The following is a 24,703-nucleotide window of genomic DNA, read 5'->3' on the forward strand; positions in this document are numbered from 1 at the left end:
TTATGCCTAATGCATACATTTTTTGGCCACCCCAGGTGACATTTATTGCCTCATTCTGCTTCTTCGATTTCCCTCCCATAAAATGCTGGGATTGGATTCTGAGTTTTATCCCGGCAGTTCTTGTACAGAACTGTTTCTGTTGCAGCCAGGATGCCTTTCCTTTACGATCCATGATCCTGCTTGGTTTCCCAGCTTACCACCAGGTATTCAACAGACGGTTTAAGTTTCACTCTCACACTTTCAAGTCTTTTCTCTGATTAGTACCTTGTAGTGGCTGACCTTTTAGAAACTAATACCTTTTGTTAATTGCTTGCCTTATCCTTATTACATGGCCATTTTTCTGCACTAAATGGTGCATGTCAGCCTACAACCTCCACTTAAGCAGGTCTTTTCTTATCTGATGTCTACTCCATTTGTTACTGGCCATCCCTATCACTTTCCTAAGGTCAGCAGATTCCCTATGCAGCAGGTTCATTTCTGAAGGTGTGTGACCTGTGATGCCATCGCTGTGGCTCTCATTGTCACCTTGCTGCTGATGAGACTGTATCCCTTTACTCTCTGACCTGTATTGTTTTGCAAACCATTTTCTGGATGTGTCAGTACTCTGTCACCTCATTATGAGGCAGTTGTGGGGGGGTTTTGTGTTGTTTTTTTTTTTTTTTTTTCTTTCGGTCCTGTAAGGATTTTGTTGCACCCACTTTAGGGTTTGACATATTACTTTTTTCCATTATAAAATCTCTGTTAAAGGCTTTGCAGGCTTTATGGTTGACTCTGCTCTCTATTTCACATGTAGGGTTTTCTGAAGAGTACTAGATGGTGCTTTTATTCTATTTGGGGAAGTAAAAGTGGATAACGCGCCCTTTGATCTGGATCTAGGTATCTAGGTTGTCTGTAGAGAGGTCCACCTGGAGAAAGGAGCTGGGATTAGGAGAAGTTCTGGTTTTGTTCATCTGACTTTCTGGCCAGCAGACAGGGGTTGTCATCATGAATCTCAGGGCTGAAGGAAGCTTTTTATTCCCAAGACACAGCAGGGAACAGAGGGGACTCATGACCCAGTTACCTCTGGAGCAAGCAGAGCTGCCTCCTCTCCATTATGCAGAGCTGAGAGTGGATTCTCAGCCTGCTCTCACATTTTAAGTTTTCCTGCTTCATAAATATGCAGCGTTGTCGGTGTCTTATACTTCAGTGCCTTGTACTACAAGAACCCACAAATTGTTATTTTTCTCTGACTTGCTTGTGTATGTGTTTCAATTATACATGCCCCTGTAAACAGCTCATTGCTGTCCAGGTGTTGAGAAATGTTTTCTCATGCATGGAATTGAGAATGGAAGTGTTTGAGAGCCAGAAGTTTAAAACTGGGCTGTTTCTGAGTGTGGCTGGTCACCAATGGCATAGTTGGGTGACTCTGCAAGTGAATTCCCAGCAGGGATAGGATTGCTGCGAGGGAGGCTGGGCAGATCCCAAGAAGCGTGAGAATTGCTACAGCAAGCAGGTACATATATGTAGTATATTGCTAAGTCCCTGAATCTTGGGTATTTTTTAGCTCTGATTTTTTAAAAAATTATTGATTAGAAAGTACTTCATATTTTATAGTGAAGAAAAACATCTACATTCTTCCATATTTTATAAAACAAATAATTGTTTCTAAACATTTTTGAAGACAGGTTATGGAAAAAGCTCAAAATGGATCTAGGGGGTTGCTGTGAGCAGGGGGGAAAGGAGCAGGATTAGACCATACACCATCTCCTTCAGTTATTATTGACATTCACTTTTAGTGTGGACATACGAGTACAGGAAAACAACATGAGCTAATCAGGAACAGATCTGAAATCTTTTAAAAATGCCATTTACAGCCAGTGGTACTATGGGCTATAGTTTTCAACCAGCTAATCCATTTCAGTGTGGCCTAAATTCATTGCTAAGCTGTCTGGCTGCTGTTTGCGAAGACATCAGTGAAGGCGTTGACCTCGCTAATGTAACCCTGGTGAAAGGAAACCTGAACCAGAGGATGGGTGAGGGCATTGCTGCGGCTACCAGAACTTCACTTGAAGTTGTAAGATGAGCCAAGTGCCTCATCCTTTTTTACAGCAAGGGCAGTGTGCTGTTATTCCCTCTAAAACAGGGGAGATACAGGTGTTTGGCTTGTATTGATTTGAGAAATCAGGTTAAAGCTGTTGTGCTTTCTGGATCATTTACAGCGGCAGTGTCAGCAGGCGGTGTCTGAGCTGTGCTGCTGTCACTGCTGTCACTTGTCACGCTCCCCGAGTCAGCCCATCACACTGATGAAATGCAATGGTCTTGTACTTTGTGCTTGTGAAGCCCGTGACTGGTGCTGGAGTTTCACAGCAACACCATCAAAACCCTCTGAGCTCTTTGAGTGTGATCTTTTTTCTTCTTTACTGGAACCAAGCAGTGAGACCATAGGGGAGGCTCAGGGATTACACCTAGAATTGTAAATACAAATTAGTATATACCATGCGACTGCATTAAGATCATACAATGTCAAAATGCAAGTTATATAGCATTTAGCCTTGAAAAGGAGAAAGCCTGGCAAGCGGAGGTAAAGCCTGTGTTAAGAGTGAAAGCACTTTCAGTTTTCCTGCCTATTTATTTGTTCCTTCGGAGTGTTGCTATTTAACAAAGTGCCTTCTTGCATGTCTGCCAAGCTGAAGTAGCCACTGGGAAAAACTAAATAGGCCAATCCTGCAAATATCTAGAGAGCTCAGCCAGGGTGGCTGTTACTGGTCCAAAAGAGTGCGGGGATGGATTTGGCCTCAGACACAGCACAAGAGCATTGAACAAAAATACTGCTGTAATGTTTTAATGCCAAAAGTCAGTTGCCACAAGATAGCGCATAAACAAAAAATTTTAAAGATAGAGTAATTCATAGTTTTTATTCAGTGTGCAGAACCTGGGATCTTCAGATCTGCTCTCTGGGTCTCAGACCATGTCAGCCAGGGGCTATTTAGAGTTCCAGACCATGTCTGGTGGGGCCCAGGACAGCAGTGTACTCACTATATGGACTTTTGAAGTCAGAGCTCCTCAGCTGTCCTTATAGAAATGCTTGTTCTGTTTCCAAAACTCAACACTGAACAGACAGTGTTTTATTTTGTATCCATTACAAAATGTAAAGACATTTTCTGTAAGTAATAAACCAAAGGGAAACATTCTTAAACTCAGGAAATTCTTGATTTCTGCTTTAGTTGATGAGCATTTCTGTAAGATATATAAACTAACAGGTGCTTCTGGCTTCTCATAATGAAATCTTTTCAAACCTGATCTTAATTACATATAGATGTTTTTGAAGCATTTAGGCTTTTTGTTTTTGGGAAAAAAAATAAGGAGCCTCTACCCCTCTTTATATAGGGTTTATAACAATTCATGCGTAGTGAGCTTGTAACGTTTAAAAAAATTCAGAAGAATTTCACCAACTTGCACTTTATTCTATAGAAATAAGACTTTTCTTTCAAACAAAGACAGTGTTATTTTGCGTTTTAAAAAATAGTTTTTAGATTGCACTTGGAAGGCATTGAAATGTGAAATGATTTGGCATCAACCACTGAAGTTGATGGAGATGCAGCCTTCAACATACATACAGATTGGATCAGTTTGATAGATTTTCGTGTGATGCGGTGCCAAAGATTCTTCAACCTGTGTAGCAGAGTGAACTTACTGTGTGTTTTGTGCACACAAGCTGCGTTACTTCCACAGCCTTCCCTCAGCAGCATCAGAAGCTGTGGAGACCTGTTTTCGCATTTATACCCCTGACTAATTTCTGTTTGCTGAAGCAGAGGGAAAGCTGTTTCTTTGCTGCTTTGTAGCCAAGTAAGCAGTGACTGAAAAAAGGATGGTGAACAATGGAGGGGGGAAGAGTGTTTTGGCTTCTTTGAAGCCTCCAGGGAAAAAAATGATCTGCATTGTGAAAAAGGGAGCTACAACCCTATTCCTATCCCAGCACTTTACTCCAGGTTTAACCAGTTTGTTCTCCAAGCCTTCAGTCCCCTTTCTAATGCACAAACCATGCTACTACTTTTGTACAAATTTAGTCTAAAGCAAGTAAGAGCTACAGATTTTAATCCCTGTGGAGTATTCACATGATAACTGGGCAATCAAGTATTGCTTTAAATAGCTCAACACATTGCTGTTATTCCAGTGATATTCACTCCAACTCCATCTGAGAAATCAGGGGAGAGATTTTTGGCTGCCAGATTTTTGGCTGTATCTCTCTGACTGCCTTTAGGAGAGAGATATACTTACAGCATCTCCTGCTGAAATCAGTGCTGTGCCCTCCTGCTCCAGAGGGACAGGGACCGCCTGGATCAAGGGGGGGGATGGATGGCTAAAGGGGTTTCCCATCTACCTCAGCCTGTATTTTTAATTTTGTGGACAGGCAGTTTGTAGGTTTTCCTTCTTTAAGCTCTTGCCCCAGGTCCCCAGCACCGCTCTGCAGTGCCTGATGCACAGACGGCCGTCACTGGCATGTCCTGCGTCTGGTCCCTGTGGGACCCTGCCAGCGGTGGCCTGCCCCGTGGACGTGACAATATTTAGGCTTCTCCAGGACGCTATTTTTACATGACAGCGAGGTGTTGGCTCCTCTCCCGCCTGTGCGTGGGTGCTGCAGGAGTCATCTGACCCCCGGCACGTTGGTGCCGCAGCTCCTGCTCCCCCGGAGCTCCGAATCGGCTCCTCGCTGCCCACCGGACACACAGCAGTGGTGCCTTGGGTGGCACTTTGCCCCTCGAAGGGAATTAATGCGGGAATGCCTGAAGATACAGGTACAGTGTGATGAGAGCCTAGACCTGAACTGACTTGTTTTTCATCCGCAGCTGTGGTAATGAAATCACTGATACTGTCATAAGAATAATTATTCTGTGTTTATGTGGAAATGCAGCAGAGTGGGGAAGTTGGTTAAACATTGATTCTAAATTATGCTTCATATTCTTTTAATTATATGAATTATGATTTGGAAATTATAATGATACTGACACTTAGCTGACAGCTCAGTTTGTTAACTTTCCTCATTTTATGTAATTTAAATTGACTTTAGAATTTGTTAGCTTGCATTGAAAAAAAATACCATTTTCTTTATGCAGATATATTGAAGTGCTGTTCCTATATCCTTTCTCATTGTAATCTTGCTAAATGCATACAAAAATAGCCTTTACAGTGCTGCAGTAATGGGTCCTAAAATTCAGGAGGGATTTTTACTAACCACCTTTGGAGTTGGTAACTCTTTTATTTTAACGACAAGGGCAGGAGGTTAGCTTGTGCTAGGCTTGTTTATGTGATGGGAATTTTGCACTGAGCAGATGGTGAGATCTGGAGCTCCCGCGTGCTGGGTACTTGTGCTGTGTTTCATCTCTTATGCATGGTTATATTAACATTCTGCTGGATAACACCTATCCATCTCTGGTCCCATAAACTCTGTGTTTAGCAGTAAAGCACAGGTTGTTTGTCTGCTGTCCTGTATCAGCTACAGGTTTCTGGTTTGATTGTGATCCACAGGAAATGCTAGAGAAGGCATTAGATCCTTTCCTCTGTGCCAAGGGAAAGGCACTGTAAAAGCTGTTGTTTATAAATAGTAGAAGCAGGTATACATTTCCAAAAAGGAATGTGATTCTTGAACCATGTTATAGTGTATTTTTGGACTATGTGAATGAATTCAATTAGATAGAGACCTATTGACATACAGAATTATTGAATTTGCTGAATTGCCTGTCTTATGGTACAGAAACTAAAGAGAGGAGCAGTAATAGTGGTTTGCTGTAGGAGCCACAGCAGAGGTCTGGAAAAGGGCAGTGAGCATTTCTGAGGGGGTGTCTGGACCCACTCAGAGCAGAAAATCCCCACTGGGGAGGCGAGGGAGCTCATGTGTGCTGGCGTGGGGACAGTCCAGCCTCCACGTGGTGAGATGGAGGGCTCAAGGGACTATGTAATGTGGACATTTCAAGGCAAAACTTCTTTAGCTTTATCTTTTGGATCTTCTGCTTTGTTGTGAGATATGTGGAAGAAAAAATTATTGCGTTATAGTGTCAAGGCACTGTAAAGCATGTGAATGCTTTTGAAATGGCTTTTTACACAAGCTGCTAGTTGAGAAATATGGTAAAACAGGTTTTACTGCTAGATACTTAGCATGCTGTTGGAGAACATCCATTTATAACACAGCTGCTGCTTGGACAGGTTTGGTGCCCATCCATTTGAGGACGTGTGCTCCATCTTGCCCCAGTGGCTGGACCCCCGGGGTGCAGAGCCAGGCAGGGCTGGGACCAGGGAATTGCTTTTCACTGCTGCCAGGTGTGGTCGGAAGGTTGGATGGGGAAAGGTTGTGGAGTCACTGTTTCACAATTGCTCTTTTTCTCATTCTTTCTGTAGAAAGGTCCATCTGAGGGCCACATAAGGCTCCGTAATAAATCACTAGTTCTTTGTGTGGGGGGCAAAGCCAGACCCCTTATCTAAAGTAAAATTACAGCACACACCCACGGAGTTCTCTGAACCTTATATGAATTACCGTATTACTTATCACCGTGTTATATTATCCTTACCTTCCAGGCCAGCACAGGAAGTACTCTTAGTCGCTGTATCTTACACATAGACACAAGGCAAGGAGGGAGCAGGGGCCAGTTTTAGGCACTTAACCCCAGGAATAATGCTCCACAGCATATTTAGAGTCACTTAAACGTTTGTTTCCTTTGCTTTCATCTGGGTGTTTTAAAATATAACCCTGAGTGTTTTGACTGAGGCAACGCAAGAAGAGTTCAACAAAAAAGAAACTAATGTGAACTCCAATCTCTTAATTCCAGTCGGGTGCTGCTGCACTCATCTACTTGTCCTTTAATCCTGCTTTAAGAAGATTGCGAATTTAATTCCCCTCCAGGCTGCTGTGAACCACACCCTCCCCAAATTGCTTGATAAAACATTTCAGCAATCAGTGCTTTGTCCTGCTTCTCAAAAACTCAGTGAGTAAATGGCATTTGGGTGTCATATTTATTTATTTTGATTTTCAGCAACCACCTCTAGCTATAGAGACGAAAGGATTCAGTGTCAACACAGAGATAATTTTCTGTTAATTCCTTCATGCAGAAAAATGTCTGTTATCAGAACTCTGCATTCTTGTTTCAGAGTTGGAATGTGGTATATATTTTCATTAACTAAGCAGTTGATAATGGTAATTTTAGATATTCGTGTCTTTTTATTCAAATAAAGCTTCCACCTCATGAAGTGAAGGTTGTGAAGAAGAGATGTTCCTGGTGAATTTATAGAAGAGCCAGTAGTGCTGATAGTTGCTAAAGAAAATGGATGTGGCTTTTCTGCTGATGCAGGATTGCTTCTAAAGGCAAATGATATTAAGTTTGTATGAGCTCAGAATGGAAGGATGGCACTTTTTAAGATATATATATACATGTATTTTAACCCAACTTCAATAACAGAATGAAAAAAAAGTCCCACAAAAAGAACAGGGGAAGGGAACCCCTCCAACACAGCAAAGCTCTCCCATTTCTTGGGTTTTCCATTTACTATTGCCTTTAGGCTCTTCTTAAAATGTGTTCTGCTCTACCCATCCAGCAATCTGGCACTTTCCCTGGATTGAGAGGTACTTGTTGGGATTACAAAAATTTGTTCTTTAGGAATAAAAATATTTATTCACATAAATGTTGTCTATCCATTCAAATTACACCTTACTGTTCAGAATACTCTTTAAAATGTGCATACAACATCTCATAGAATAGAAAGCACCTCTCAGACTTAATATTAAGTTGCATCATTTGGCCCTTTGTCATTTCAGGCTTCTGTATTGACCAGGAGCAGTAAAACCAATGAACTCTTTTTTAAAGAACAAGGTTAAATTATGTGGAGTAGATGGGATATGTGGCTTTGTATGTGTCCGTATGTTGAACAAGGGAGGTAAAAGTCTTTGTTATTAAGCTTCATATTTGATGTTTGATCCAAGATTGAATATATGTTGTTTAGAATAAAACTTCTTAACTTTTCACTACTTGATTTCTAAGCTCAGTATTGATTCCTGTGGGTCCTTGTCCTAGGTTAAAATCTAAGGCACCAAACTGGGAAAAGCATTAGGACTGTGTTGAATTACATAGTTTCTGGCTGTGTGTTCCTGCATCAGGTCTGTAACCTACCATAAATGTTTCCATCATTTGGCTGCCCAAAGCCTGATAGCAAAGAGGTTTGCCATCCTCTGTGTGGACCAGTCCTGGACAGGATGTTTTGCCAAGGGTTTGAGCAAAGATCAGCAGTTTGCTCACAGCACATTGAAGATGATATGAGAACGGTGACATTTTCCATTTGGAGTGGAGCATGACCAGGGACTTGTGAATCTTCTCCCTTCTGCCACTGTCATCAGCTGCTTTTGTGCTGCTTCCAAATCATTCCTGTCTCAGCCAAATTGTGTCTTCATCCTTCACGCGTCATCTCAGTCCCCAGTGCTGTTAAATCCCGCTAAGTCTATTGATGCTGAAGGAGCTGTGTTTATTCAAATGTGTTTGGGTTGGTTTTTTTTTGACCAAATATTGTGGTTTTTATGGCTCCAGTGTACCTGTCACAGAGTCAATCTCTGTCAAGCTTTAGCCTTTACTCCAAAGAACTTCTGAAAACAAAATGCTACACTTTCATTTTAACATTGAAAAGCAATATATGTTATCATATCCCGTTTTTCAGCTTTATAAAAGGCTTAAATAGTTTGTCTGAAATTTTCCTTAAATAAATGACCTTGAGAACACCGAACATGCTGAATGTCTGTAATCGGTTGGAGTTTGGCAAAGTCATGAGTATATTGAAAATATTGATTTACAGTTGGCATGAGGTGTCTAATGCAGCTTTAATACTCAGTGGTACCACTGCCCTCTCTTCCCTGTGATACTTACAGCAAGTGCATACGTCTTGAGCAAGCAGTATAGAAGTAAATATAAGTATCTTATTTGATGGGTTGTTTAACAAACCCCTGCTAATTCCATAAGTCCTGCTTTATCCAGAACTGTGGAATTGTGTACTGCATAGCCTGCATATTGACATCAGCAATGTGTGAGCACTGGATACTTGGCAACGTTATTGGCAGTGATGTCCCCAGCCGACAGGTCTCGTACACCCATCAACTGCTGTGGAAAGTGTGTGTTTGTTCCTTTCTTGCCAGTTTTTGTTGTTGTCAAAAAGTACGTACAGTCTGATCATTTTAGGGTTTAAGGATTGGTGGAGATATCTCTGGTAGAGCAAAGTGCAGTCTGAGAGAAAGGGAAGTTTGAAGAATCAGGCATTCATTGGTATTTCTGTTCAGAAAATGTATAATTTAAACTTAAGAAGGAAATTTCTAGTTTTCTTAAATTCTGTAGATCAGCATATAATTTAGCATTTAATTTTTAATGAGCTCTTCAGTTATGTTATGAGTTGTCTCAGATCATTACATTCTATCAGTAATTCACTCTTTCACTCATTGAATGTGTTGATTGAATCTTCTGCTGCTTCAAAGACTGATTTTGGTACATAAAGGCATAAAAAAAGAATGCTGAAAATTGCCATATAAACATATTTCTTTAAAAAATAATTTGAAACACAAGTTAAAATTGTAAGTTGTCTAATATTATTAGTTTCTCAAAATTCTGTCAGCAGTTGCAATTTCAACATAAAGCACAATATATTGTAAAATATGCAACCTTAAGCTAAAATATCTTTAATTATATCATTTTGTTGTGCTAGGTGAAAGACTAAATATTTATAAGTCTTCAGAAGCAGCTGTATAATGAGCCCAAAGGCACTGTTTTCCCAAAATAATTATTCATTTCTCTACCATGCGTATTTTAAATATTATCTGTGTTACTCCAGAGTAATGAAAGAATTCCAACAGAAATAATATATATATTTTTCTTTTTAAATTTATTGTATATCTGAGTTGCTTGTTTCTTTCTAAGTTCAAAGCCTTGATCTGGAGACCTGAAGAAGAGCAAATGTGTGAAGTCCTGCCCTGTAGTGCTGGACACTGATTACCACTTACCATTATGGAAAGCAAAGCTTTCTGTTTTCTGCTACTTTGCAACAAGTGTGGCATTGAACTCCCAGATGCAAGAAAGCAAATGTAAAAATTACTTTTTTCTTTTGAAAGGTGACAATATTTTCATCTTAGGGAAAGGGGGTATGTTTGGCGCAGAGGGCTGCCCTCGGGAATCACTGACCGTGCGTCTGGGGACACACCACAATGGGAGATCGTGCCCAACCGTGTATCTCCACACCATCCAGGCACTGATGCTGCTGGAAAGATACTGTTCAGAAAGCCTTAGCCATGGGAGGAGTTGACCATGGGGAAAAAAAAAAATAGTCAAATGTTTAATTGTTCTAATTAGAATTTTATATTTCAAATGTAAATTTTTAGGCCAAAATGTTCTATTTAAGTCAAGTCTTCTGTGAATTAAATGGTACAAATTCAATGCTTGTTGGCAATTTTGGAGAGAGCAAACCTTCTTTATCCAGAGTTATAGACTTTTAGCTACTGCTATACTAAGCAGCTCAGAAAAATACTTTGTTCTGGTTTCTTACAGAGTTAGTTCTTTTTCAGGGTGGGTAGTTTGTTTTGGGCAGGTTACAGTAAAGAGAAATTCTAATGTCAAAAGTTAAGTATTGCAAAGTGCAGAGTTTCCTCCATTTACTTTGGAGGAATCAGTCAGACAGTTTTACTAGCTTGACTGTGTGTGCTGTTTACTCTGTGTAAATTTGAACATCTGTCTTTCTGTGAACTTCTAATTGCCTGTCATGCTGTGTTGTTTTTGTTGGAGATGTACTTAATTACAGCCAGGGCTTCAGTAATAGCTCCAAAGTTCACATTGCCTTGAGCAGGACCTTTTTGACAATTCCAGAATACGTGGTTTCAGAAGACAAGGCGGAACACAAATGCTATGGGCAGCTCAATCCTGTGTATCTCTTTGGGGAAAACCAGAATAAAACAACATCAAAACGAAGACAAAAATCAGCACTTTACTTACAGAAGTAGAAAGTGCCACTTTGGGCAAAACTTGCAGTAACTCCTGAAGACTGGGTGGGAGGCTCAGCATCTTGTTAAAATACTTCTTAGCTACTTAAAGGTGGTGGACATGGGTGACCATTTAGGTATCACCAGCCTGTTGTGATGGTGGGGATGAGGGTGAGAATACAGGAGGAAGAACAGCAAGGTTGCATATTAGAGAACAAGAGACAGATTATGTTGTTACTGATTTTGGTATCGTCTGTTATCATATGTGTTCATAGTGGCAGTACTATCATGGCCTCTCCATCTCATCCCTAACTATGGTTAAGATACAGACATGACTGTTGTTTTGGTGGTGGTTTTTTAATGAAAATCAATCTCATGGGTTTTTTTCCCCCTCTTTCCTTCCTGCTTTTTTGGTGGTGGGGGTGGTTTTTTTGTTTTTGTTTTTTTTTTTTTGGCCTTTCAAAAGCTGTTTTTGTTCAATAGCAACTCTGATATGAGAATGGGAATAAAAACTAAAGATCTTGGCCAATCTGAGTTTAATAAATTTATATGAAGCTGGATTAATCGTTTCACAGCAGTCTCACACAAAAAGTTACTTCCCCCCCTTTTTTTTTGATATTGATGAAACTAAAGGGTTGCACAGCAGTGATGTTATTCCTTGACTAAATCCAGAAGGGAAACACATCTGATTCCCATTCATACTTAGTATATTGGTCTATGAGAGGTTGCTCCATCTCGAATGTTAAGTTGTTGAGTTTATTTTGAAGCTAAAATTAAAAAAAATAAATCGGTCACTTTGAAATAAGTAATCTGGCCTTAGAATATGAATGCCTCATTAAAGAAGAAGAATGTCAATGAGTATGTAATTTACTTAAGATGCTTGAAATATTTTCTTGTTATTGGTTCTTCAGGTAGGCAAAAAAGCTAAGCCTTTTGAGTTATATTCAAGCTCCTTTATAGTTAACTGCCTTGATGTTTGCTCTCTAGCCTCTCACTGAGTATACTACAATAAAAATTGATGCAAGTATTGCAGCAGAATTTCAAGAATAAGGTCACATCTCATCTGTTCCACATAACACACTGGGATGCCAGTTTATATTGTAATTATCAGCAGCCCAATAAATGCAATTTCTAATTTAAATCACAAGATGGCAGCAAATTTTTAATTCACTTAATATTTTACTAACCTAGATAAACCTTATCTCTCGAAATAATGGTTTTCTTACAAAATGACAGCAACCTTTGTTTAATGATCAGATATACATGGTATTTACAGACATGCCAATGTTTCAGATGTTTTGAGTTCATACTTCTACAAAAGTGTATTTAAATTTGAAAGACGATTACCTTGAACTTTAAGGATCAGTAGCTCACAGTACAGTAGTTACTAAATCCCATCAAAGGTATCATGGATAAAAACAATAGCTTTTACCTCTAGTCTTGATTTCTTGAAGAGAAAATGCAACAAAGCTTTTTTTAAAATTCATGTGGAGGCTCACAAGACTTGATCATATGGATTCTTTCCTATATAAGCAATTCTCATTTATGTTTGAAGTGCTCGCAGGCCTGAGCTTTGAATGTTATGAAATAAGAAGCTTGACTCAGCTCCTTTAGCAGATCTTTTCTCCTGTGCTGGCCAATACCAGAAGTTAAAACTGTTCGGCCTGCTTGCCTTGTTTTGTCACAAGTGTTAATTGTCATTATTTGTAGGTCTTACAGAATATGCATTTGATGGCCTTTAAAATATTCTGCCTTTTGTTTTTCCTTGCAGTTTCACAACCACAAGCTGTACATAGCCAACTGGAGAAGCCATCAAGTACTGCAATTCTCTGCAATAACTGTGGAAATCCATGCAAAGGAGAAGTTTTGAGAGTTCAGAACAAGTATTTCCATATTAAGTGCTTTGTTTGTAAAGGTAAGTGCTAGTGACAGCTGTTCTGATGAGCAGGGCATAAGCACTGGGTGTGTGACTTCATAGTCCTGGAAAATTCACAGACATATTTATAATGCAATCCATGCCAGAAAGGATTTACTGTAAACTCTATGTTTACTGTAAGACTACGAACATCCTAAATCCTAAAAGTGGAGTATGTTTGAATGGTTATAAATCCATGGAGTTTACTATAGAATTGGGATCCAAAGAAGTACAGGCTGTGAGAACTGGTAATGAAACTTGATGTGGAGCTAGGAGAGAATAACATTTGCAAAGATACTCAGACAGTATCCCTCTCCCAGCTTTCTAGCACATGCCAGAGCATGGTCCGTGACCATGTCTGTTTAGGCTCTTTATGTTGGACTGTGACTGACCCCCAGTGTGACCCTCTGTGCTTTTCCATTTTTTTTTGGAGGGGAACTATATGGCTTCCTCCAGATTGGTGCCTTGTGATCCAGTATTGGCAGATTGTGAATGGCAGAAGGATGGTCAAGGAAACAGGGAGTTAACTGATATGACACCCCTTCTGTAGATACTTGGTTGTTTGAAAGATAATTTAGAAGTTACAAAGATCTTATTTGTTTTAAATGCACAAATGAGTGAATGTTAGCTGATGTTTACTGGACAACCTGCTTACTTCATCATTAAGGAGTACTTCAAATGACATTTTTTAATCCTTATAGCACAGCTTAGAAACACGAGCATGGCTCTAGTCCCAGCTGTGTTAATATGACTATTTCCATTTCTATTCAGAGGAAACTGTTAGAAAGAAAATTGTTATTATTTGTCAGATACACTGATATGTTTACAAATCCCATGGAACTAAGTATATGGTATTCAATACCTAATTCAGTCTTTAATGAGCTAGAGAGACAGGATTAAATGTTTAGCTCAATAATTGTGTTAATTGCAAAATTTCATAGCAAGAAAAATAAGTGTAGTGTGCTGTCCTAAACAGCAAAAATATTTTTGTCACCTGTTCATAACCAGCATGTATTTAAAGCAGAACACAGCCCATACATACGTCTTTCAAACTCTCTTAAAGCCACCTGTTCTTATGGCAAATTTTGTTATCAAATTAGTTTTTCAGACCTAACTTGGGAAGAGAGCAGCTAATTTGTTATTTAGGGATCTTTGTCTCCTGCATTAAATCTCAGTAACATACTCATATGTGCTCCATATAACTATTGTGATGAAATCCAAGCCCCCCTTAATACAGATCTCCTAGCAGAAAACATTGACAAATCTTATGGGAGGAAAGAGACAGAATTATACATCCACATTTTGCTTTCATAGGGCATCTCCTTTTAGGGTTTGACAGGTCACCTGCAAATGCAGCAACTAGATTCTGAAACTCTTCACTGATCCCAAATTTAGGCAGTGTAGAGTGCAGAAGATGATGACGAATGTACTGTAGAAGCTGCATTACCCCTACCTGTCTCTAAGAGATAAGGAGTTTGTTCGCTTCAGGCAGATCTTGGATAAAATGAGAAGAAAAAAAAAATCACTATGTTAACAAGCAGGGTAGTGTCTGTCATCACCCATGAGACTCAGCTGGCACAGAAGGTAGTGTCAGAGACGTGTGGTTAAACTGCTTTGTGGTATCAGGGCTCTTGAAATACTTATATTCCTCCTTACTAGTCATCTTACTAAGTTTGTATGCACAATTATGGTGTTTTTTTTTTCCCTCATTAGTTAAATGCCATAATCACTTTTATCACTTTTCAAGGGTTTCCATCAAATTGCTGGCATCCTTCTGGTATCTGCTTGCTTGTTTGTTTGTTTCTGGGTTTTATTTGTTATTCAAGAAGCATAAGTTGCTTTCTAGTGTGGATTTACCATGTTGCTATGTGAGAAGAGCTTAGGAACAGAACAGAGCACTGAACATGCATTTCACTAGCTAACATAATGAGGAAAAATGTCAGGTTAGGAAGACGTGATTTGGTTTTTAATTATGTGCTCAAAACAGTGGATGAAAAAAATATAGTTAATGTGATAGGATTTAGCCAAAAATGATACTCAGTTCTCCTGGTCAGTTGACCACTTACCTCCATTCAGCCTTGGAGGAGAGGTTTGTGACACAACCCTTTTCTGAACCCCTTTTCTTGTCATGCTGCTGGACTGTTGTGCATGAGCAGGGTGATGATCCTGGGAATATATTAACCTTACAGTTGACTCCTCCCTGTGGTGCATTTGTTTGGATGGTACTCAGCGATGTAGTTTGCCCCCTCTCACCTCATCTGCCAAAGATAGCATCTTGGAAGAGGCAATATGTCCAATGACCAGCCCAGCTGCAAGTCAGTCCCAGGATAGATAGTCCCACATGTGGGCTGCTGCATGTCCCTGCTGAGCTGTCTGTGACTGGCTACTTAGGTTGACTGCTTCTGCAGCAAACCACCTCATAGCCTTAATCAAAAAACCTCAGATCTCTGTAAAACTGCAGAAAATTATCTTCCTTCTCACAGTATTTACAGATGTACGATGGTGGAGACCACAAAATTATAAAGAGCCTGTGAAGAACAGTTATAAATGACCATGTCTTCAGAGGGTGTCTGGAGATGGTTGAGGTCTATTTGAATTACTTGATCAGTGATAGATGATATTACACTGGAAGAAGTCACACTTACCTTTGAATATATGTGAAATGTAAAACCATATTTTGGATAGTGTTGGATAATTTATGAGGTTTCAGAGGGACAGACATTTATGGGTTTTTTTAGGGTAGAAAGCTAGTTTTGTATATTGACATACTGTGGTCTGATTATTCCTGTAGGGTCTGAGAGTTTCAGAATGGTAACAGCAAATATGTAGATGCCTTTTGTATTTAAATTAAATTATATAACCAAGGAAGGTTAGTTTAAAGTCACTTATCCAGTTCTTCTTACATTCACAGATAATGATTCTGAGCAATTCTAAGAAAAGTTTTAAAAATTGAATAGTTTTTATTATTCAAGATTGAGATAAACATCCATGTGAACTTCTGCTAGTTTTGCTCAATATCAAAGTTTAATAGGACTTATGGAGGAAAACAGGCATTATAAATAAGGTTTATACTCGTATATGTCTTAAAATTTTTTAAGATGCACATCTAATCTGCTAGTAAGAGGCTATAGAAAACATGCCACCTCATCTCATTTCAAATGTTTACTCATTTTTTACTTTAAAATATCTCCCGTTTTAATCAGGTTTAATAAAAATACAGTTATAATAGAAGTAGATGCCTTTGAAATAAGAAGACAAACATTTTACTCATTAGACTTCAAGGTCTTAGGTTGCCATGTTTGCGAATTCTCTTGTTACTTCTTACAGCTGCAGTGAAAGCAACAAGGAAAACGACAAAAGGTGATAAAATATTGATGACTCGTACTATCAAATTAAAACAAATTGTGATGTCTAGTTCATTCTGAGGGTGTCTGGCAGGTCAGAACTGCTTCTCATACAGGGTGTGGTATTAGACAAATACCCACTTGGAGCTCGATTACAACAGTGTAATTAGTGAGCCGGTAGAGACAGTGACTAACGTAGAATCATATGTAGATAAGAGAGATGTAGGTGCTGCAGTTATATTATCCTGGGTAGGCTCTTTGATTTTTCATAAAGATAAAAATTACTTTGTTTTAGGAGCATTTGTTAAATATTTCTTTTTCTGGGGTGTGACAACATCCTGGCATTTCCAAAGTAGCAGTAACTGATGTAAAATACAGTATTTAGGAAATATTAGAAGTGTGTAATCAAAGCCCAGTGTTTCTAAGGGGTCTGGATAATTTGGTTACTATAGCTTTATATAAAATCAGAAAACAGATTTTATTATATATAGTCACTCTAGCAGACCAAATAATGGACAGTCCATTATGTGTTTGTAAATATATTTGCATACAAAAATCCTGCAGTCTCCACCCTACTTAAATGGGAAAATCATCCCAATCCTGCAAAAAGTTGTTCTTTGTACAATGTAACTCATATGTGAAATGAACCATAACTCGTATCTTTGTCCTTTACTGATTTGGTCTTGATGAAATGACGTAAGCTTGCAATCCAAGCAACAGATGTGAAAACATGGCCATTGCGCTATAGCAGCTTCACTATGTACATGTCTTGTTTTGCCCCTTATGTTTGTGGTTTATGCGTTTCTGTGGGTCAGCATTTGTGATTTTTGTGGTATTACAGATTCCTGGGAATTGTGAAAAAGCCCTGGGTTTTCTATATCACTTCTATACCATTTTTTCAGTAGAACTTACAACACAACCTAGAGTTATATCTCTTATTTTGAAGCCACATTAACAGGAAGGAGTAAGACAGAGTTTTCATTGAAAAGGTTAAAAATGACAAGTAACTTGGTAAGAGGAGTGATTTGTTTGTTAGATCAAACGCATCTGCCAGGATATAAATATGTTAAAAGCCACACTGTGTAATCTGAGGGACTTGCGTTTGAACATAGCTACGGGGTTTCATGTTTCGGAATGGGAGTCATTTACGAGAAGCTCCCTAGTAAGATTTCTGAGTCCCAACTTTTGGCCAGGCAGTAGTCGCTGATGGCATGTGAGGTATCTGAGGCACTGGGGATGCAGCATAGAGGCTCTCGTTGTTCAGGCAATCTCAGCAAGATGCCCATCACTTCCCGAGTACTTCAGGAGTTTGTAATCCCAGATCATATTGACTCAGTGGAATAGGAAAAACTACGCTTTTGACGCAATACTGTCAGAGTCTGGCTGGGACAGCATGGTGGGTAAGGAGTTAACTTACCAATGGCATGTTAGCTTAATGTTTCATTTAATTGAAATAATTATAATAATAATGACAATTATCACTTCTGCCTGGAAAAGGGATTTCATCCAGTGGCCTATGGTTCTGTGTGGTGGGTTTGAGATTTTTAAACTTTAAAAATCGTTAATCACTAGCGTTCCAAAAGCAGCTCAATGATTAAAGCATGAAAAACATCAGTGAAGTCCCCCAATCACAAAGAAATTTTAAATTTTTCTGTTGTTTTTATCACATCCTTGTTAGTTGCAACGTTTCTTTGGATTCATGAAGAACATTCTGCAACCCCTCATGTCTTGGTTGTACACCAATCACATCAGCACTTTAGCGAGAGCTTTATATCATGGCATCCGGAGTCTGGATTTTTTTAAGAGCATCTTTCATTAATTTATGTAATATTAGTAAAGTGTTGGAAAGGGACAGGAACAAATCACAGTTAAGACTATCAGTAAAGGAATATCTTCCTTGCATTTCAGTAAAGGTTATCTATCTCTCTACCACAGGAAGCCAAGCTTCTGTTATTTCTGGTTTCCAGCTTGATTTACCTCACTGAAAGACATTAAATTTTAGGTTTTTAGGGCATACCAAAGCTATACATGCTTAGTCTAGTCTTTATACCCAGGATATTACATAATAGCCCTGCTTTACTTTCTTACTAACAGACAAATACAATTTTCTTTAATCTTTTCATTGCCTTGCTTTTCTCCTTATTTATAGCCTTCTAGTCCGAAGAATGAGAAGTTATGTAGAAAGTTAAGTGCTCTTTGAAAACATGGCTAGGTGTTTCAAATAAGTAATTACTGCAATTCCTGGGGGACGATCCAAACTACAAATAAAGCCATGGGCAGAAGATGTTTCCATTGTGGAGGGCTGGTTCCTCTCTGGGAAGTGCTACTTGGGAGACGTGCTTAACTGTGCTGGGGAATGCTGAGGTAGATTTAGATAAAGATGCCAAATAAATGAAGAGTAGTAAAACTTATCCTGATTTAAATCAAAGTAGAACTGGGACAAAAAAATCTGAATGCATTTAAAAATTATGCCTGATGTTCATTAAATTAAGCTTTGGATGATAACATAAGTTTTGCAGGCAGTAGAGTTATTACTCAGATAAAGCAATTTGAGCATACATATTTTCAGCCCACATTAGATAATGTCACGCCTGTAATTCTTTTTAATTACTCAAGTTCTCTTCTTAGGGTAAAGTGTTTTTCCCCCCACAAAAAATGTCAGTACAAGGTTGCCTTTATGCAGGGGGACTTTCCATCAGTGTTACAGTTTTTCACATGGGGATACAGCAGGGATACAGCCAGCATGTAGTTCCTGGGTGTTTTGATGCGCTAAGGTGATGTGAAACCTGCGTGGACACCCAGAGAGAGCTGTCGCATAAAATTCATCACTGCCACAGTAGTGTTATTCCACCTCCCACTTTCCGCAACTCATTAACACGAGACCATCTGCCATATCTGTGCATAGTCAGAGCAAACACTTAATTTGCAAACCTGCAACTGGCAACCAAAACATCTTTATGAAAAAGCAGAAAATATTTAATGTTGTTACTTTACACGTTAAAAAAAAAAAAAGACAAACTGTTTTACTTAGTCCAGCAAATGACAGCAGCATTTTATCGTAAACAATTAAGATCCTATTAGATTTAAACTGCATTAAAGCACATTTCTCTTTCTTAAATCTCTTCAGCATGCTTGTCAATTTTAAATAACCAGATTGATTCCTTAAAATAATAAATCAATATAAAACAAGCAACTTTTCAGTTTTCCCAGGAGTTGTTTTTGTAGCTTGAAACAGCCATGTACATAGTGCTGTGAGGATCCCTCTCACCCTCAGCACTGTAGGAGAGCTTTTATAGGGCAGTAACATTGTCTTTAAGCTACTGGGAAATTCTGCTTTCCTGAATGGAAATGGCAGATGGAAATGCACATTCTAATGCAAAAGTTACTAGACGTGTAGTTCACATAAAGTACAGGAGTCAAGTTACATAGTGCACAGGAAATTCCCCAACCTCTTCTTTGTTTTTACTAGTACACCTGAGTCATTAATGCTTTGTCAGTCTCCAAAGAGCATTCTGAATCTCTAAGTGTTTTCCTGCACTGAAGTGTGTACTCCACAAATTAATTTACAGGTATCATGGTCATTGTAGCCTGAAAGCTTCTGTAGATGTGCTGCTGTACACTGTATCCTTTATAGCTTTATCAATGCTACACATGCATGGTGAAGTACTGCAAGATGGGTAAGATATAGTCCAGAGTTCTCACCCACCGCAGAAAGCTGGTCTGGTTTTTCTCTGGCAGACCTGTCTGCCTTCTGCAGTTCCTGGTCAGGAGCTGGGGAAGGGGCCAGCAGGTCTGCCCCAGACGTTCCTGGTGCTGCATATGCCTATTTTTCTCTACCTTGGACTGTAAAATAAAATAAAATAAAAAAACTTATAGCTGGTATTTCAGATATTATAGCTAAAATGCTGCCAGTGACTGACAGACTTGAGTATTCTTGATTTCACTGACATCTGCTTGGAAAGACTTAGATATAATCACTCCTACCTAGGAAGAGTGATTGTATTATATGGATTATATATATATATATATACCACCACAAGGTTCCTTCTGTCTTGCTGCTGCCTCACCTATAGACAAAAGTCTCAGATGTGAATTGCCCAATAGGTCAGGTGAGCTGATATTCTCATGCAGACTTTGGCCAGCAAACTTCCAGGTGGGGAAGACTTCTCTGAAACCTTTGTGAAAAGCTTACCTAGACTCATCCACACCAGAGCATGCAACAGGAGTATCACAGTGACAGTTGTCTTCTGGAAATGGACTCAGACTACTTCAAATTAATTGCAGTTCAGTTTGAATTTAAGTCAAAGATGTAGCGGTGGAAGTTTGCCAGGTGGTTGCTGTTGCTTCTCACAGTCAGAGTAGCCAGGAGAAATGTTCCAGATTTAATAACGGGCTTTTAGAGAATGGGCTCCCAGACTGCATCAATGGTGTATGAAACCATGCAATTTAGCTGCCAAAGGAGAATTATATCAGCATCATACTATGTGTCATTCTTGAGATCTTAGTCAGCCACCAGGCTTCATCTCAGGGATGAAGGAGAAATACTAGAAATGGGTATAAAGCTGCAGTACTGAGGAAGAAAACATTTATTTAGCTCTGGGCAAGCAGAGATCTCGTTCTTGTTTTCTCTGTAACAACCTTATGAATGGGTCTTTGTTCTTCCTTTTCTTTTAAGGGTCTCTGCCTCTCTCCTGTCTTGGATTCACACCTGGTTGTGTGCAGTTGCAGATTCATAAGCAAAATGCTTGATTGTCTGGTAGGCTGAAAGCAAAACAGTTCTGGCTGGATGACAAGAAGACCAATATGTTTTATTGCTATAGTCTGCTGTAGTGTACAGCAGCACAGAAAATGTAGCATCCTCTGAGCCTCTCCAGACAAAGCTGATTTTCAGGCCCTGCACACAGCCAAAAAACTAATGTACTTTCAGTTGACTTGTTTGCCAGCAAGGAAAATTGGGATGCATTTTATATTTGTACAGTGTAAATAGAATACTGATAACATACAACAGTGGGCTAGCAATGTGCTTCAAGTGCATTGATTAATTGCTATTGCTGCTATTTATTTTTATAGGCCATAGGCAACAAAGAATTATGGAGTTAGATTGACTGTGAAATCACACTGCAGAAATGACAGTGCTCCAGTGCTACTGGACAGTGCTACTGTTACAGACAACAGGCTGGGGAAAAATAGCCTATTTCTAAGCAAATAGAGGAAACCCTCAGTCCTACATGAAGTATTTTGGTGTCAGGTAACTGCAAACCATCTTAATGAGTGGAATTACTGAGTTGTCAGAGAAGCCACCCTGAAATACCCTCCTTATAAATGGTGTGGATATCTTCCATCTCAAGTCCCACAGCATGTCCAGGTACTGGCTTGCTGCCAAATACCATAGGAGGAGACAAACATTTATTCACTACTTAAAATTACTCCTTAAGCTTGTAACTGTTCAGGATAGGGCATTGCCTCGATACACAGGGTAGTAGCAAGACAAGCAGCTGAGTTACTCAGTGTTAGTCTCTTCATTATCATAAGTGCTGTGTTTGCAGTGCTTTTCTTGTTTCACTGAGATGAACTTGAGTAACGGTTGATAACTGTTTCTAGGTTTTAAATAACCCTACCTCCAGATACTCATTTTGGATGACAAGTGTTGGGTAGGAGTGGATCTGTCACATAATGCTGATTTCCTGTCCTAGAAGAGTAAGATCTGGTAGTTATAATACCTTCAAATGTGCTCTCCAGTCTTCCTCCAGCTTTCCTTTCCCTGATTTCTTGTCTCTGCAGGATCATCTCAGCTGGGAAGTGTCCCTCTGTCCATATAAGCAGCAGGCAAGGGGGCACAGCAGCTAACCCAAGGGATGGCTAGTGGGAGACCTACTCTTCTCACCTTTATATTTGGACTATTTTCATATCCAAGCCAATATTTAACTGGAATCCTGTGGTCTCTTCTAGTCAGCTGGATGTTGAGTTAAATCATATCAGATGGTTCAAAGAGTTCAGAAGCACATGAGGGTTTTGGGTTGGAACTGGTGGTGGAGTTGTGTGAAGAGCAGTAGGGGAGCAATTTAGATTGCGGAGAAGCTGTGACTTCCCCAAGCCTGCAGAGTTGGTGGATAAGAGGGAAGGTATAATCACGAAGACTCCCTCCTGTGCCCCAGATTCACTCATGAGCTAGATTTTTCTTCATTCATTAGTAAACATGATTTTAGAGTGGGTAGCACCTCTGTGAACTGTCATGTACATGGTTTCCGATATGGGCGTTTGCCAAAATGAGATGGAAATAAATGGCCAAAAGCCCACACTGCTGATCTTTCTATGCAAAAAATACATTAATGGGTTCTCTTTCTCAGAGGATTTGCTTATAACTAATGAGTTTGGAGAGAACTCTAGAAGAACTAGTCACCATTGACAAGATTTGAGATTAAGGGGCCAAATGCGACATCAAGGTCTGATACAAATGATTTTTTTAAATGTCTTGGAACGCTAAAACACTAAAAACCTGTGTCACTGATATGGATAAAAACTCGTGTGATACCTAAGCCTGTTTAAAATCTTTTCATCCCAGCTTTTTCCTCTGAAGAAATACTTTACAATGTAACTAATGTTTTTATATGAAAAGCCTGTTTTCATTTAAAAGCTGTAACGAAAAAAGTGTTTTTCTTTAGTATGGCATATGTAAGATTGTCTCAGCTAAAAATCTTCTGAAACGACATAAAAGCAGCTAGCTTTATAAAAGAAATATTTAAGACAATTGTAGTCCTGCCATAAAGATAGTCTTGCACCAAACTGAATCAGTAGTCATAGTGATGTACATCAGATTTAATACCCTTATTGAGCAGAAGAGGTTATCAACTCTCTGAAGAAGAATAAGCATGTTGGCCACTACTCTCAATTAAGTTTTTTGTGGATCTAATTAGTTCCAAATAACTTTATATCATAACCTATTTATATGTCAGTTGATTTCTACTACTGTATTACATAGGAGGTAGTACTGTCAGTGAAAAAGGGCTTCTTTCTATACTTGCCATGTATTTTCTACTGTAACTCTAAAATTCAAGGGCAGTTGAATAAAATTGTTAGGTATTTGTTATATTGTAGTGTTTGTGAAGTGCTGATTTTATGGAGTATGAGATTCATCTGCTTAATTAAGCAGAAGCATTAAATGGAAGGATTGTATTTTTGAGTGTTAATATTTGTATTTTATGGATGATATTGGGTTTAAGGTACTCAAACCCTAAGAAATTTTTTAAAACCTCATTTCTTTTTCTAGTTTCATCCAAACTTGTTTCACATTGGATAATTTTTGTGGTTCTGTGATCTCTCTCATTATCCTTTAAAAGACAGTCCCTTTAAGCTAATATTTTAATTTTAGAAAGGGATCATAATCCCTTTTTAATTTTGCTCAGACAACATTCTGAAGTTATAGTGATCTGAGGCCTCTTTTTCCATCTTTCTTCCTTCTTACTGGGATGCTGTTCCACAACTTATTTCCTGTGATCGTTAGAAACACTTGTATTAATTTGCAGCCTCCATTTATTCATGGTCAAGGTTCCTCTGTTGTTCTTGTGACAACAGCCTTACTGGGTTTAAATAACTCTTCTTCTTTTCTTTAACTCTGTTTAAACCTCAAATGTATGTTGAGATATTGTTTCCTAGGGGTTTTTTTGTTGTTGTTTCTGCTAAGCTAAACAAGTCAAATTCTGCTTATCTCGTAAAATAGGCATTAATTCTTTAGGTCATCCTGATAGCCCTGCTCTGCTATGAAGCAGTCTTTTTTGAAAAGTGAGCAAGATATACCCTGTGTGCTCACAAGCTATGCTGTCTTTAGTACTAGCCAGCTGTGTGGAACCTACTTAGCCCCGTGCACCCTTACTTATTACTTCAAAATATTAATGATTTGTCATTGTCCTGTGATCACCAGTATTTGCAAATCTTTCTTTCCTTCTGCAACTCACAAGGGATTTTTTTTTTCTTGTGTTTAAATGGATGACGTTTCATCTTGTGCATTTAAAGTAAACTTCTTTTCCATATCTCAAGGTATCCAGTTCCCCTTCTGTCTGCATCCTCCTCTGCACTGGTAAAGACCATGGGCTTTGGGTCATAGCACATTTCGCTGTCACAAGTCTGCTTTGTCGTACCAAGAGCATTATCCCTATAGGCATTTCCTATAGTCATTGATCAGCTGTACTAATAGCCTTTCTTGAGGCTGTGCTTCCCTCTTCTTCGCAAACCACTGCCATCTTCCCCTTGGCCACTTTTTAATTGCAATATTACCCTGCGAATTTTTTCTTTCCTATCTATTGCTCTAGAGCTGCAGCTGAGTGAGGTTTGTAATACTTTGTTTATTGAGAAAGTCATGTATCTTGAAATAGCTCTTTGCAGGAAGGAAGTCATTGACTCTGTATTGTGGAACAAGTAGGTTGGTAAGTTGTTTTTCCTTCTTGTGGTCCATTTAATTAATTTCTTACATGAATGTCA

The 24,703-nt window shown here is 39.0% G+C and overlaps 1 protein-coding gene across 24 annotated transcripts in view; it reads left to right on the plus strand.

Annotated features, from left to right (window-relative positions):
* Positions 1–24,703, plus strand: part of ABLIM2 (actin binding LIM protein family member 2) — a 139,833-nt gene that overhangs the window by 26,609 nt on the left and 88,521 nt on the right. For 23 of the 24 annotated variants that reach the window (XM_065062597.1, XM_065062574.1, XM_065062576.1 and 20 more), the window contains exon 2: positions 12,741–12,884. In XM_065062597.1, the coding sequence (XP_064918669.1) occupies positions 12,741–12,884 (144 nt within the window). Of the gene's footprint in view, positions 1–4,358; positions 4,776–12,740; positions 12,885–24,703 lie in introns of those variants that run through there. The other variant, XM_065062578.1, reaches the window with a different exon arrangement.

This window comes from Columba livia, chromosome 4 (assembly GCF_036013475.1).
Source record: "Columba livia isolate bColLiv1 breed racing homer chromosome 4, bColLiv1.pat.W.v2, whole genome shotgun sequence".
In the NCBI taxonomy this organism is placed as follows: domain Eukaryota; kingdom Metazoa; phylum Chordata; class Aves; order Columbiformes; family Columbidae; genus Columba; species Columba livia.